Source organism: Periophthalmus magnuspinnatus, chromosome 5 (assembly GCF_009829125.3).
Source record: "Periophthalmus magnuspinnatus isolate fPerMag1 chromosome 5, fPerMag1.2.pri, whole genome shotgun sequence".
NCBI classification, from domain to species: Eukaryota; Metazoa; Chordata; class Actinopteri; order Gobiiformes; family Gobiidae; genus Periophthalmus; species Periophthalmus magnuspinnatus.
This window is the reverse complement of record NC_047130.1, coordinates 31016766-31031340: the sequence shown is the minus strand read 5'-3', so window position 1 is coordinate 31031340 and position 14575 is coordinate 31016766. Positions and strand designations below refer to the sequence as shown.

Sequence of the window (14575 nt, the reverse complement as noted above, 5' to 3'; positions counted from 1 at the left end):
TAAGGAGAAAATTAGACTTTGGGTGAATAATTAGTCTCCTCTGTTATTGAATATGTAAATAATCGTGCCCATGCAAAGGAGTAATTACACAATTATAATAACTGCCTATATGACCCAGATTTCTTTTATACTCATTGTTTAACCACAGACCGCACCCATCTCACCTCGGCGGTCTTTGAGGTCACCGGGGTCACGTGGGTCACGGGGGCCCGCAGAACTGTCCAGTCCGAAAACGAGGTCAAATCTTCATTCAGTGAATAAATAATTTGTCCTGTAGTTGACAAGAGAGTTATAAACGTTTAAGTAAGTGAACAATTCGAAACAAATAACTTGAATTTAGACTGAGCTGTGTACATGAATTGTTAGCCATTTAATAAGTAAGCTAGCATAAATGCAGTGGGGTTTTTTGGGTTTTTGTTTTTGTTTTGCTAAACGCGTTTCAGGTTGTTGCATGCCTTGAGATGTTTATTTGTACAGTGTCGCCTCAGTTTTCACATATGAAGCCTTCGGATGGATCCGAGTAGAGCTGGAGGGCTTGAGAACACTCAGGGAAGCGAGCATGTTTGCGGGCGGCACAGTAATGTGGTCCGGGCGGTCTGGGACCCGGTGCTGACCGCGGACCACCGGGCGCTCCAGAACCTGCGGAGCCTGGAGACAGTCAGCCCTGTTCACCGCTACTTTGGCAGCGTCCAGACTGACATACAGCCATATATGAGGAGAGTAGTGGCTCTGTGGATGTTTCAGGTAAACACTAACATTTATAGTGAGCCCGGTACAAGGAGGATCGCATTTTGGCATGATCTCACTGGTATTATAACTAATACCAGTTTTTGTTTTATATGGATGGGTCCAATAAAGACAGAGGTAAACCATAAACCAAGTTACAATAAATTCAATCTAGCGGTTTTGTTGTTTTTTTGTTTTGTTTTTTGTTTTGTTTTGGCAAACTCCACATTATAGTTTATAACTGCTGCCCTTCAGCTCAGTTTTAAACTGTTTATGGGTTTCATTCATCCACATTACTTTTTCCTGCCTATGGGTGCCATTTGAGGACCTTTAATCACGTCTTTTGAATTCACTGTTGCCCTAACATCTATACTACATTTTCATTGCTCTTCAGGCATTGGACAGTTGTTATTATTATATATATTGCTATTAATCTATTACCGTGTATTTACAGGTGTGTGAGGAGCAGAAATGTGAAGAAGAGGTTTTTCCATTGGCAGTGCATTACATGGACAGATATCTGAGTCTTTTTCCTCTCAAAAGTTCCTGCCTTCAGCTTTTGGGAGCTGTTTGCATGTTTATAGCATCCAAAATGAGAGAGACTGTCCCCCTAACAGCCACCAAGCTCTGCATCTACACTGACAACTCTGTGTCTGTCTCAGAGATCCTGGTATGTGCTTTCAGGTGTAAGAATTTGGTATGTTTGTATTGTCCCCCATTCATCTATTATCTATCCTTTAATTTAGGGATGAGGAATATAATAAAAAAAAAAATCTCAAGGGTTTTTTGTCATACAGCTTGATCACCATTTTCTTGACCATAAACTATACACACCTTAAATGATTGGCATTTAATACAAAAAAAGTAAAATTTCTTCCTCCAAAGTCTGAATTTTGCCCCAAATGGCATGCTTTTGCTAGCAGAGGACTTCCCACAGCTGATCATTGACTGAATCTGGATCTCAAAATATTTTCTATTAAATTCACTACACTGCTTTAACTTTGCATTTGTAGTTTTTATTTACTTTATTTTAAGGGAGAGTTGGTATTTATACACAGTTCAGAATTATCCTTGAGATACTTGGCAGGCTCAGACACAGTTAGAAAGGTTCGCAAGTCAGTCAGATATTAAGTACCTTATATAGAAGTTAAATCACTTCCAGTTGTCTATTCATGAATGTTTTCTTTATTGTTTTGCATTATTAAAACTGGACATGAATTGAGTAAATTGTTTATTGCAGCACTGGGAGGCAGCTGTGGTGTCACGTTTGGACTGGGCTTTAGCTGCAGTCGTGCCCTCTGATTTCCTGGAGCCAGTTCTTCTCAGTCTTCCCTTTGTTCAGTGTCATCATCTTCCCAACTTGCGCCGGCATGTTCACTCCTACATCTCCCTGGCAGTTATTGGTAGGTTATGTAAGTTGGTTTCAATGAAAGAGGGAATGCCAGGGGGTAAAACTAAAAATGCATTCTCTGCCCAACAGTTTTTAAATATGTCCTGATAAAGAGCTTGTGAAATGATGAAGACTGACAGTTGAGCAGCCAAAACTTGTCAGTACATTCCTCATTATTTATTATGTTACAAAAGTGATAAAATTATTGTGAACACACTTCAGTAAAAGCATGAAGTTGACTGTCCACAGTGATTCATGGCCACAGCAGACATAAGTTAGATAGCGATGTGTCAGCAGTTCATTTGGTGCAGGGTTTGTGTAATCCTGTATTGTTTACTCTGAATGAGCAGTGTCGGTGCTTTCAGCTGGACCATTTCACACAAATCTCTGATGTGCCTGAGGACACAGGTCACTGATCATCTGTTTCAGCCACACTGTCTTTACCATCCATAAATCCTGCATAAATTCATTTGGCCAATTTATTTGAGGCTAGTTTTACCCCCTGGAGCTGTTGGGTTCCTTTCGGGCTCATGTGTCAAAATTTGGGAATTGTTGCATTGTCCACATTCGCAGGGTGTGTCTGTGGTTAGCTTCACCCTAGTTGTCCTCTGTGATAATAGTAGCATTGGACATCACTATTGCATTGGTACCAACAGACCCCGAGAAACTGATCCTGCTTTCTTGTAAAGACACTCCTCGGCATATCCAGACCGTAACTATAGCAAAATCTAATTAATTTGCTCTTTTTTATCTTATAGAACTTTTGCATAATGGCATTTTTAATAAAAATGTCAAATGATTTAGATTAGGGGTTGGTGGCATGGCAACAAACATGTACACTAGGATTTTCTTTGAGTCTTGGTTAAATTGTATCATGTACACCTGTTGCTTTATTGGCCAACCAATTTTAGGAGTGAGTGAAATAATGGCTTGTCATTTGTTATGGGAGCATAAATGTGCATTGACCAGAAAAGATTTTTTAAAAGTTTTATTTATTTGATTGGGACAGTGTATATTAATGGACAGACATGATACTACATGAACGTAAACACACGGGAGTATAGCCAAAATTTCCATCCATTGTTCCAAGGATTATCACTAATATGATTTTAAGACTGAATTTATTATTTAATTATCAAATAATCGGTTCGAGTCATTTTTTCTAAAATCTTATCTAGATGTTTTGTGTTTAAGACTGCATGTTTCTAGATTTCCTGCCATCCACAATCACCTGTGCTTGTGTGACTCTTGCCATGGAGAAGCTGTTGCTGCTGGACAGTGGCCTCTCCTCTGAACTTGTGATCAAATCTTTGAGTATTTTGACTACCAACCTTGTAAGACATGTTGATGGTGACATTTTGACCAGATTAAATCAGATAATTGTATAGAAATGAACTAAGAAAAACCTTTATTTTCTTTGAACAGGACTCAATAACCCACTGCTTTGACCAGCTGAAGTGTATTTTAAGCCACAGCCTGCCCACTTGTGTTGAGGTTACTGTTAAAGCATCAGCACTCATTCCCAAGATCAACTGTACTCCTCCTGAAACAGAAAACCAAAAATCTAGACCAGAAAATTAACTGTACCATACTTTACACGTGACAATGTCTATATGCCACTAATCTGTTTGCACATTTGTTCTTAACATAAGGCAATATAAAATGTCTTAAAGTGCTAATTATTTTACCTGTATGTTTTGTTGCTATATCCATTGACATCAATTTGTCTTTAGTCTCTTGAAAATACTCAGTTGCTAAGCTTTGAAATATGTTGTTCAAAGACTATTTTGACATAGTTGTACCCAGATTTTGATTAAATGAAATTCACATGATTGAAAAAAATATTCTGAAACGATATAAACTTATTCAACGTGTTTATTGATTCTCTCATTTTCATCTGAGCAGTGCGGATTGGACATTAATGAAAAATACAGCGTTTGGCACAGGTTCAATACTTTTAACTGTACAAACTGTCTTCATTGTAGAAAAAAAATCCAATTACATACATTTCTCTAAAAAAGAAACTTTCAAACTAATGCAGAAAATGGCACATAATAGAAGAAATGAACAGTTACTACAAGCACACTTGCAGGATTTAAATGACCTACTTAGTGTGTCTACTTTCTTTCTTCATTTTGCTCAAGATGACAATAGCAACTGACAAAAAATATGAATTTGGTTATTTTAATCAAGGCACATTGTTTTTCCTCCATTTGAAATCACCGTGTGGGGAAACACAGCTTTGGTCATTATGTTTGAGCCATAATAAAAACGTCAACAAAGGCACTAATATAGTACAATTAAAGAGTATTTATACTCGCATGAATAATTTAACTGCACTTAATGTGTGTCATCAACATATATTATAAACTAGTTAGACGGGCCACTCCTAAAGTCAGGTCAGGTCAACACAGAAAAACAAGCCTGAATTCATGTAGAGATCCTCATTCAAGTAACAAACAGCTCCTTTAATTTATAAAAACCTTAGCAAAATGCTCTTTGGATGGCACCAAATACACCTCTTAACATGATACAAGTATTAAAGGTAGCATCCAAAGCTACAGCCACTTCCTTTTTCCACTGCTTCAATAGACAAACAATTTATACAGTTTAGGAACAAAAACTAATGGGACAATTTTTAAAATATGTACATTTTGGAATAATTGCTTAATAATACATTTGATGTCTAGCCCTGAAAAAAGGGTTTTAACAGACACATAGAAGCCTCATCATTTTGATTTAATTGATACAAAATCTACAACATTTATCATCCTTTAAATGTGTGCCTTTTAAATATCCAGCATTACCAGTACATTATTTAATTAGACTTCTGCCCACATTTTGGTTCTGTGCAGTTACTGAGACCATGTCCATTTGGTGAAATGCACATTGGCTTCAGTGTCTTCCATGTTACAGGGTGTCCTCCATCTTACAGTTTGGTCACTGACCTGTGGCTTTGCTGTGCAGCACCATGGCCTGTTTGTAGGCCTCAGTCACATTGTCACAGTCTGTGATGGAGAAGGCGCTGTTGCCCACTCCGGCCTCGTAGCAGGTCCAGGGCCGCTGCAACCCCTCAGTCACCACCCTGCGCTCATGGATGTCCAGCAGGTTGTCTGCAGACACACAGCCTCTCATACTGCTCTTCACTGGTTTGTCCAGAGGTGCTGAGGGGCCCACGCGGTCTGGCAGGTCCAACTGATCGAAGGACTCTGAAGACAAAATACTGTCTTCGCTGATGGCCCCACTGCGTCTGAGGCGGGACACCCCTTGAGGAAGAGATGCCGCTAACTGGTCCAGTGAGCCAAACTCCGACAGCCCCCCACAGGAGTACTTCCCATTACGCTTTAGGATGCCTTTTCTGTGAGTGGGCTCAGAGGGGCAGTCCTGAGTCGGGGGCACCCAGCCAGAGTCACTATTTTCGGGTGAGGAAGAGTAGTACCCGGACTCCTGTTCTGCAGGCTTCTTTAGAATACCTTTACGAGGAGCAGCTGAGGGAATGTCATTTGCAGCTAAACTCAACACTGTTTGAGGCTCCACAGGCACCACCATGGGAGTCTCACTCACACTTTTCTGCTTAACACTGTTCCTGCTCTTCAGGATGCTCTTAAAGGGACGACTGTCAGAGCTTCCTTCATGAACGCCCTGGGACACATTGTTTTCTTTGCGTGACCTCCTTATGGAGCGTTGCCTTATCACATCGCCTCCTCCCTGTGAGCGCAGCAGACATCTGACCTTTGACCCATTCTCCAGGAGTGGTCTGGAAGTTCGCCTGAGCCAGTTGGCAACACTAGCCAAACTGTTGGTGTGTGCTTTGGTAGGAGATCCTGGGGTCTGCTCCACTGGGCTGGGCTTTGTCTCGGACAGTAATGGCTGCTGGTAGCCCCAGTTCAGCCACCAGTGCCCTGCAATCTCCTCTATAGTTGCTCTGCGCTCAGGATTTACCATCAACATCCAGCGAATCAGACCACATGCATCTGAGAGACAACAAGGCTCAGCATTTCATAAATATGAAAAACCTCCATTTGAGTTTTTTTTTTTTTTTTTTAAATCAGACTCACCAGATGGTTTCTTTGGGTTTTGATAGTTTCCAGAGCTGATTTGTTGAACCAGTGCTTTATGATTGTATCCATCAAATGGCATTGAGCCATGGACCAGTGTGTACAACAGCACTCCCAGAGACCAGGTGTCCACCTCAGGACCTCTGTAGGGACGTCCATTCACAATCTCAGGAGAAGCATAGAGAGGGCTCCCACAGAACGTCTGGAGGTACTCATCACAGCTGAACAGGTTTGACAGGCCAAAATCTGCAATCTGCAACAACCAAAAGAAAACTTCACTAGGACACTAGCATACATACACCCATGCTGGGATAATAGGGGATTAGTATAATTTTCAAACATTTATTGTTAGGTCAATAAGGAAATGTTGAACAATGTTGTCATATTATCAGTGAATCATAAACTCAGTTAAAAGGTTTTTGGCTGCATGAAGCAAGTTCTTGAACGTACCTTGACATTACCAGTTCCGTCTAGTAAAATATTCTCTAGCTTCAGGTCCCGGTGAACAATCCCATTCTAGACAAAGAAATATGGTTTTGTTAAACATCTTTCAACCTTACTGTGAAGTTTATCTTGTACAAGAGAAATTTTTTAAACTGCGTCAGATTGCACTCTTTTCTAAAAAGAGGTCTTTTTTCCAGGAATGTAAGCTATGCCTCATTGTCCTCAGCACTGCGGGGGGGCATGCCTTGAACTCTGGCAGAGTGAGTTTAGTTTTTCATCAAAACTGCAGACCAGCTACATTATGTGCCCTCTTGGTTTAATGAGACACACTGAAGAAGAAACTATTGCAGAATGTCAACAGAAACAGAAACTGCCTTTGGCTAGCTGCTTTAACACTGGCAACAAGGACTTAATAAAATAAAAAAAAAACAGATGGTGTGCACAGAGTGACATGGCCATTCACTTGAGCAAACATCTCTTAAAGCTTCAAACCACCGCCCAGTTTCACCCAAATACCGCTCATGAGCCCAGAGCCAACACAAATGTCTGTGCCATCACACCCTGATTAGACACAGACCACAAGCGTCTGTGCAGGGTCTGATGGCCTTTAGCCCTGACACTAGCTCTTCACACACCAACTGCTCATTTAGCTGCACTGTTCTCATGGCAGCGTCCCCCCAAACCAACACTCACTCTGAATAATGCCCATTATGTAACTTTGGGGGCTGCCAGTGCCCTGGAAAAAACAATGCACTTGTGAGAGGAGATGTGCATCACTGGACAGTTATGACTTTGTATCCAACTATTTTACATATTAATGGATTGCATTTATAAAACAACCTTATAAAAAGGTGAAAATAAGGTTAAATGAAAAAACTATTTGTAACTTAAGGAGTGACTTGAATTCTGCATAGATAAATACATTTTTCACTCACCTGATGACAGTAGTGGACAGCTGACACTATTTGCCTAAAAAAGTGTCTCGCCTCACGCTCCGAGATGTTTCTTTTGTCACAGATGTAATCGTAGAGATCTCCTCGACTGGCATACTCCATCACAATCACAATTTTATCTTTGTTTTCAAAGACTGCAAAATCAAACACACTCCCAATTAGTCATGATACAGAAACAGGTTGGTTGGCTATATTTTATTATGCAGTCCCATAGTTCACAGTAATATAAGCAGGGCCTAGCATGAGAACTTGGAGAAATGTCAATTTTTTCCAGTTTGCAGAACAGTAAAGACACACAATAACTTCTCGCACTAACTGGCTGTTGGTGCTTATGTAACCAGCGCATCCTTGTTGACCACAAAAAGACTTGCGTGACCAGAACAGAAACCACACAGTTCCTGATGGAGAGGCATCTTTCAACAGGTGTCACGTTTCCAGTTGCACATGTATCGGGGGTGCCAATATATCCTACACATTCACTGAGGAAATTGCAGTGCTACTTAAAAATGCATTGCTTTTAACATACCTTCATAAATGGTGATAATATGGGGATGACACAGAGATGACATGATCTCAATTTCTCTGCGGATGTGGACAAGATCTTGCTCATCTTTGATTTTGTCTTTTCTGATGGATTTTATGGCAACCTGAAAAAGACAAGAGGGAATAATTACTAAACCTAGTTAGATTTTTTTCTAATGGATTAAGATATGATCGTCTGCCTTTAAAATATAAGTATCTAAAATGCTTCAATCAATTAACAGAGTTAATAGAGTTTACACTCAAATTGTCTAGAGTCAAAAAATATTAAGATTCATTTCTTAAAGTGTTTAAAGTTTTTGATGAAATTACTACAGCAATAAAAATAAATTGTAGTAGTAAAGTAATCACCAGTGCTTTAACACATGGTCCAGTTTGAGAATGGTAGGCAACAGGGCAAAGCTGCATGCAGTGACTTGATGATTCCTTAAGTGGGGGCTGTATGTCCCTTATTGTCTACAGTAAATTATCCGTTGTCTGCGATCAGGCCATTACAGTAAGTAGACATATCCATTGAGCGCTATGTATAGGATGAGCGGTCACATGCAGCTAGCAAGAAGTGTTAACTTTGCTTTTGTGTTTGAAGCTGAGATGCCTGGGATTCCTGTGTCCATAAGTGCGTCACCAATCACCCCCCTCCCAAGGTTAAAGGTGTACTCAGCAGAGCGGTGAGAGATGGTGATGGGGTGTCCCCTTTGGCTCATCTCAAAAGGGCTCAGAGCTGCAGACTAAAGCTTAGCAGCACAGCACCTTGTCATGTCAGAGTCAGCTCAGCCTGTGACTCACTGTCTGCTCTCAGCATTCTATCTGGGACACTTTGACCTTTTCCCCTTTTTTGTACAACTTAAACTTCCTGCGTTCGTTTGCCTTTCTCTTAGAAGGGGCAGTGGGCTGGGTGCTACTCGTGATGCGTTCGCACCAAAGTGAGGGTTACAGTTGTCTGAGCATTTGGAGGAAGTCTATGTATTCTACGTAATAGGCACTTCAGGGATGAATTTATCAGTGCTCTGGATGTATTTCACAGCTGCATAGAACATTCACTGTTGACAATGATCTCTCTCTCTTCTATTTTATGAATAGGAGAGATTTTTGAATTTTATCACGTGCATGTGTACACAGTTCAACTTTTTAAAAATATTTTATCATAGATTTGAAAAAATATATAAAATTGCAGCCAAAATAATGGTATATTATATTATATTCACCAATCAAAATATCCAAATTAATACACACTGCCAAAGCTAATATTTTTTTGTCTTTGGGCAACTACTGAAACTAAATATTTTATAAACAAAATAATTCATCATGCATCAAGTATCAATGCCTTTGGGTTAGTTGGTGTTTTTAATAACAGTATAACAGTGTCCTTTTCTTAAGTTGCATAATCAGACATTTGCGGTAACGAGACAATGGGAACAGCTGTTGTCATCGAGCATTAGCACGCAAGATGAAGCCATTCTCTGTGATGAGTCACTCCCGGTTTCAAGTAACACACTATTGTATTGTCCAATATGTTTACAGTAATAGGACAGGAACACAACAAGTTAATGAATGTCAACACAAACTTAAAACTAAAACACATCATCCTATCTTTTTCTTTTTAGCAACCAGACAAAGCCTAATCAGTATTTTCACAGTTACATAGCAGGGAGAAGGGGGCAGGAAGACTTGATAACTCCCAGGACTCTCAGTCATTTCCTGTAAAAACATAATAAGCAAGTCAAGCCATGCCATAGCCAGGGGTGTGTACCATATTGTGCTCAAACAGCAGCAGGTACAGAGGAACTTCCTCTTTGTGCAGTTCTTAACTTTCCCTCACAACTTAGATGACACCATATGACTCTTTCTGATAACGCTAACAGAGCTGAGCCATGTTTAGTCACTGTCTATTGTTCATACTTAAAACATTATCAACATTACTGACACGGTGACTTGTATTTATTTATATTTGGATTTTTACTAAAATAATAATGTGAGGTTTCATTGAAAATTACCAGTAGGTTGAAGCTATTGTGTAACATGATAGGAGCTGTTATGGCAACTATGACCAAGAGTGATAAAGGAGTCTTTGTTTACATGTTTGAAATATTATGATGCCTACAATTTAGGGTTGTGCGGCTTCAGCCATAAATCACATTTTAATTGGGATTTAGAGTAAATTCTAATGAAATAAAGCTTGGGTCTTTTTAAAAAAATCGACAAGTTCACAGCCATCTGCCCCTCGAAGCATGTGGTTTGGAGTAGAGTTCAGTTTGTGATAAAGTTTTGTTTATGTTCATGATATTCATTTTCATAGATGTTTTTATTTGTTTTCATTAATTAACAAAACAAAAAAAATTAAAGGAGGCTTATTTTGACCTTATATTGATCAGCCTAATATTTATTAACCCTTTAAAAATAATCATGTCATTGTGTAAAACAAATACAATAGTCAAAATAAAAGTTACTAGTTAGTAGTACAGTAAACCTACTTAGTGTATAGACTGATCAAATATATTCCACCTCTGTGTACTATAAACCACTCTAGTATTTAAGTTAATTACAAGTCATTCATCTGGTTCCACAAAGTTCCTTTTAGGGCTTATCTCACCTCAGTTTATTTTAAATCATTCCCGTTTCCCCTGAGGTCATTGCAGCAGGAATCCACCTGAAAATCTGTTTCCTGCTCTCTGCCCAGGAACTACAAATTCACTCACCCTTTCCAATCCGCCTTTTATTTCTGTGATACTGAAAGAGTAGAGTGCGATAAGGAATGCAGATTATTTTATTAGAGGATGCATAAACACATTGTCACTTTTACTTTGAGGCAGTTTTCTTCTGTGTAAAAAATGAAGTCTTTCTTATCTAAACTGACACAGACAGATCTAGAAGGTGCTGCATATTGAACAGTTAACATATGAACATTTATTGAGACTATTAGGCCATGTTCATTATCATTATCAGATCACAACTGCAGAGTGAAATATTTAAAGTGTCTTAATCTTTACCAAAACACTAAAAAGTCCCAAGTGATAAGGGAATGCTGATGTCACGTGTGTGCTGATCGTCTGGGGTTGCTGACTTGGGTGAAACGCCAATGTTTGTACCTCTATGCAAACATTACAAAGTTTGCATACACTGACACGCTTTGCCTTTGCCATTACTTACACACAGTCAGAAACAGGCCTCAGCTTCTATTAACGAGGATAGACTTAATGTGAAGATTAAAGTAGTTGTCCTTAATTAAAATCCTACTACACTACCTGTGCACAGCATGCGTCACCTATAAATAGTGACCCATCTCCAGACAACAGGTGGTGAATGGGACAGTGGAGCAGATCTATCTTAAAAGCTGAAACCTGCTAAATAAATGTGGGGATTGTGTCCTGTCTTACCGTTCTGCCCGATCGCTCCTTTGCCTTCTTCACTTTGCCGTAGGTGCCTTTTCCAAGCGTCTCCATAAACTCGTACCTGTGTTTCAGGTTGTGTTTATGGTGGTGTCTCTTCACAGCCTGGCGCTTCGTGATGGACAGCTGGCTCGCGGTTTTTGGGTCGCTTTCGTCGATGGGAAAACTACAACTGTTAGCAGACAATCGCCTCAGATCTAACACATCCATCTTGCTTTGAAGCTACAGTCTTTGCCCGTTTTATCAGCTATAAGTAGGAGTCTCAAGCATTCCTTGGTAGAGAGCGCGTTAAAGTGTGCACCAAACACAGACTAGTCAAAATAGTAAAAGTGACGCTTAGTAAATAACAAGCGGGTGGGGAAAAAAACAAAAAACGTGTGCGCCTCTGTCTCTATCAGTCGCGTTTCACCAACAACAGACTCGTGGAAAAGCGGAGTAGTTTGGAGTTTGGCGAGGACATGTCCAGCACCAAAGACGCGTCACAGGTAAAGGGGGAGGAGCGCTCGATTTTTAAACGCTGGGCAGGCCGGGCGGGCACGACTATGAGACAGATACTCCCAGAATTAGTATGTTATTGGAAATATCTATGATTTTTGACTTTTTGCGGTTTAGTCTAGTAAGTACAAACTGTTTAAAGAGCCCATATTGCGCTATTTTCTGCTCTATGGCATAAAGTTGGTTCTTTATCAAAAACATACCCAGTGTTTTGTTTCATTCACACGCGTTCAACACACAAACCCCGCACATTTATTTATTTATTTATTTATTTATTTATTTATTTATTTATTTATTTATTTATTTATTTATTTATTTATTCATTCATTCATTCATTTATTTAAATGGTACAGTGCATATTCATGAACATATAAATGTAAATATGCCAGAATTAGCCCGAAGGATACTTTACATGTGTAGTCCCTGGCAGGTTAGAGATATAGAAACAACAAGAAACTACAAGGTCATACAATAGACATAAGAACAGTCTGTCAAGTATAATTCACAAGACAAACAGGGATGAAACAGCACAATGAAACACAATCATAACATACAGCACTGACATGTACATAGTAGCATAATATTAATGATCACAGTTCTGGTTCCTCTTGAGCCATCGTTTCAGATTCATTTTTTCATTTTCTCTACTGAATGTCGTAGAGTCTCTTATTGCAGCTGGGATGTTGTTCCAAATTTCTGTGCCCTTGACTGATAACACCTGCTGACTAAATGTAGTGTGTCTATAAGGTATTACACAGTCACCTCTGGTAGAGGCTCTTGTTACTCTACCACTAGTACTGGCTTTGGCCATAATGAACTCACCCAAGGAGCGAGTCCATTTAAGACTTTATATACTGAACAGGCTAGTTTAAATTTTCTAAAATTTGCAGAACTTAAAATATTATATTATATTTAGGCTGAGTTCTTCTCTCAAACTGAAAACACTCTGTCCCACCTTGTGACGTCATCTTATACAGGAAGTGCTCTACTGTGTTTTTAAAGTCCACACACATTCACTAGAATCAGTTCTATCTGCTGAATAAAAGGTAAAAGGTAGCTGTTGACTCGAAAACTACCACTAAATGGCATTACAAGGTGGAACAGAGCATTTTGAGCTTTGGAGATGTCTACATCTAATAATGCAGGATTACTTAAACATGCAGCCTATAAATGAAACAAAACACAACTCCAGGTATGTTTTTGATGAGGTAACAGCATTATAACATGGTGTAAAGCTCACACAGGGTCAACTTTGTGTAATATAAATGTAGGCTATGTCATCAACAATATCACAAAGTCTGCTTATTTTTACCTCCGAAATATCCACCGCCTCCGCTGCAGGATGGCTGCAGGGGTGTGGGGGTGAGAGAGCCCACACTCCTGCAGCCATCCTCGTCAATAGTCTGCTCACCTTTAGACTTGATTATTGCAAGTCCCTTGGCCATGGACTTACCTACAAATCACTTCATAAGGTACAACTCCTACAGAACTCAGCTGACCACATCATAACCGGAACATCCTCCATCAACCACATCTCTCCAGTCCTCCAGCAGCTCCACTGGCCTCCCTTTAAGTTCCCACTTCAGTTCAAGATTAATTTAGCCTAAATCTACACACATGATGATGATATTTATAGACAGTGCAGGATGTTGCTCGAGCTCACAACCTTTCAAGTTTGGTTTGTCTTCTGATGATGCAAAGTTTAATGATGTTTAAATATTGTACACCTTTATACACTGTCCCCCTCTGGACTCATGACAAAAAAATCAGTCTCCAAAGGCTGCAGGTGGATTATAATGACGCTTTACGGGTGCGACTGAGAAGGTCGCCATGGACTAGTGCCACCGAGACTTTGCAAGCTGTACTAAGAACTTCAATGTACAGTTTTATTTGCAAGCTAAATAAGTTAGTAAATGAAATAATAATGTCACTCACAAACATAAGATTCAGTGCAATACGCCATCAGTCTAAGACACTGGTGTGGTTGTCTTTTTAAAATATAAATGTTTACTGTTTGTATTGTCACTGTCCCTGTCTGTTTTAAAAATGGACCACGAGTCCGGAATAAAAATGAATTGGATTAAATTGAATTAGTTTATGCTCAAGGCAAAAACGGAGATTTCGCTGTACACCAAAATAGGCAGCAAATGCACTATTCTAATAGCCCCAAACCCATACTTACATGCACAACTCCTGAATGAAACCAACAATAGAAGTCATCATTCAGCAAGCTAATATTCTGCAAATACTTTCCTGGTCCCAGATTAATTGTTATTTGATCTGCAAATGTATGTCTATTAATTTTTTCTTAATTAATGCAGCAGAAATTTAGAAACTGTAATATTTTGCATTGCAGTTATGAAGTTGCCACAAATAACTACAACACTTTTATAGGTGTTCTGGCCTGAAGTAATCACTAGAGGGCAGTGAGTTCACAACTGCTGAAGGCAAAGTAAGTAAAAACATTAATCTTTCAATAGATTACATCTATGGTGAAAATAAAATACAAAATTAAATAATCCTATTTGTGAAAAATTGTCTACAATTAGTTTGACTATATTGAGCACGCATGTCCCGCACTAC

At 39.3% G+C, this 14575-nt stretch overlaps 2 protein-coding genes across 2 annotated transcripts; one reads left to right on the top strand and one right to left on the bottom strand.

The window, feature by feature from the left end:
- The first annotated feature begins 510 nt into the window (after positions 1 to 510).
- Positions 511 to 3697, top strand: ccnd3 (cyclin D3). Its single transcript, XM_033967324.1, has 5 exons — positions 511 to 744; positions 1181 to 1396; positions 1967 to 2129; positions 3311 to 3450; positions 3542 to 3697. The coding sequence occupies exons 1-5, from the start codon at positions 511 to 513 to the stop codon at positions 3695 to 3697; spliced, it is 909 nt and encodes a 302-aa protein (XP_033823215.1).
- Positions 3698 to 3974: 277 nt separating this feature from the next.
- Positions 3975 to 11980, bottom strand: nuak2 (NUAK family, SNF1-like kinase, 2). The gene is made up of 6 exons (XM_033966028.2): positions 11486 to 11980; positions 8098 to 8218; positions 7554 to 7705; positions 6625 to 6690; positions 6175 to 6427; positions 3975 to 6090 (listed from the first exon to the last, which is right to left on the bottom strand). The coding sequence occupies exons 1-6, from the start codon at positions 11705 to 11707 to the stop codon at positions 5057 to 5059; spliced, it is 1848 nt and encodes a 615-aa protein (XP_033821919.1). The 5' UTR covers positions 11708 to 11980; the 3' UTR covers positions 3975 to 5056.
- Positions 11981 to 14575: the final 2595 nt, after the last annotated feature.

Coding starts and splice junctions, on each gene's coding strand:
- ccnd3 (XM_033967324.1), top strand. CDS start 511: ATGGATCCGAGTAGAGCTGGAGGGCTTGAGAACACTCAGGGAAGCGAG. Junction 745..1,180: donor TGGCTCTGTGGATGTTTCAG/GTAAACACTAAC, acceptor GTGTATTTACAG/GTGTGTGAGGAGCAGAAATG. Junction 3,451..3,541: donor GTATTTTGACTACCAACCTT/GTAAGACATGTT, acceptor TTCTTTGAACAG/GACTCAATAACCCACTGCTT.
- nuak2 (XM_033966028.2), bottom strand. CDS start 11,707: ATGGATGTGTTAGATCTGAGGCGATTGTCTGCTAACAGTTGTAGTTTT. Junction 7,706..8,097: donor TATTATCACCATTTATGAAG/GTATGTTAAAAG, acceptor TTGATTTTGCAG/TCTTTGAAAACAAAGATAAA. Junction 6,428..6,624: donor ACGGAACTGGTAATGTCAAG/GTACGTTCAAGA, acceptor TGGTTGTTGCAG/ATTGCAGATTTTGGCCTGTC.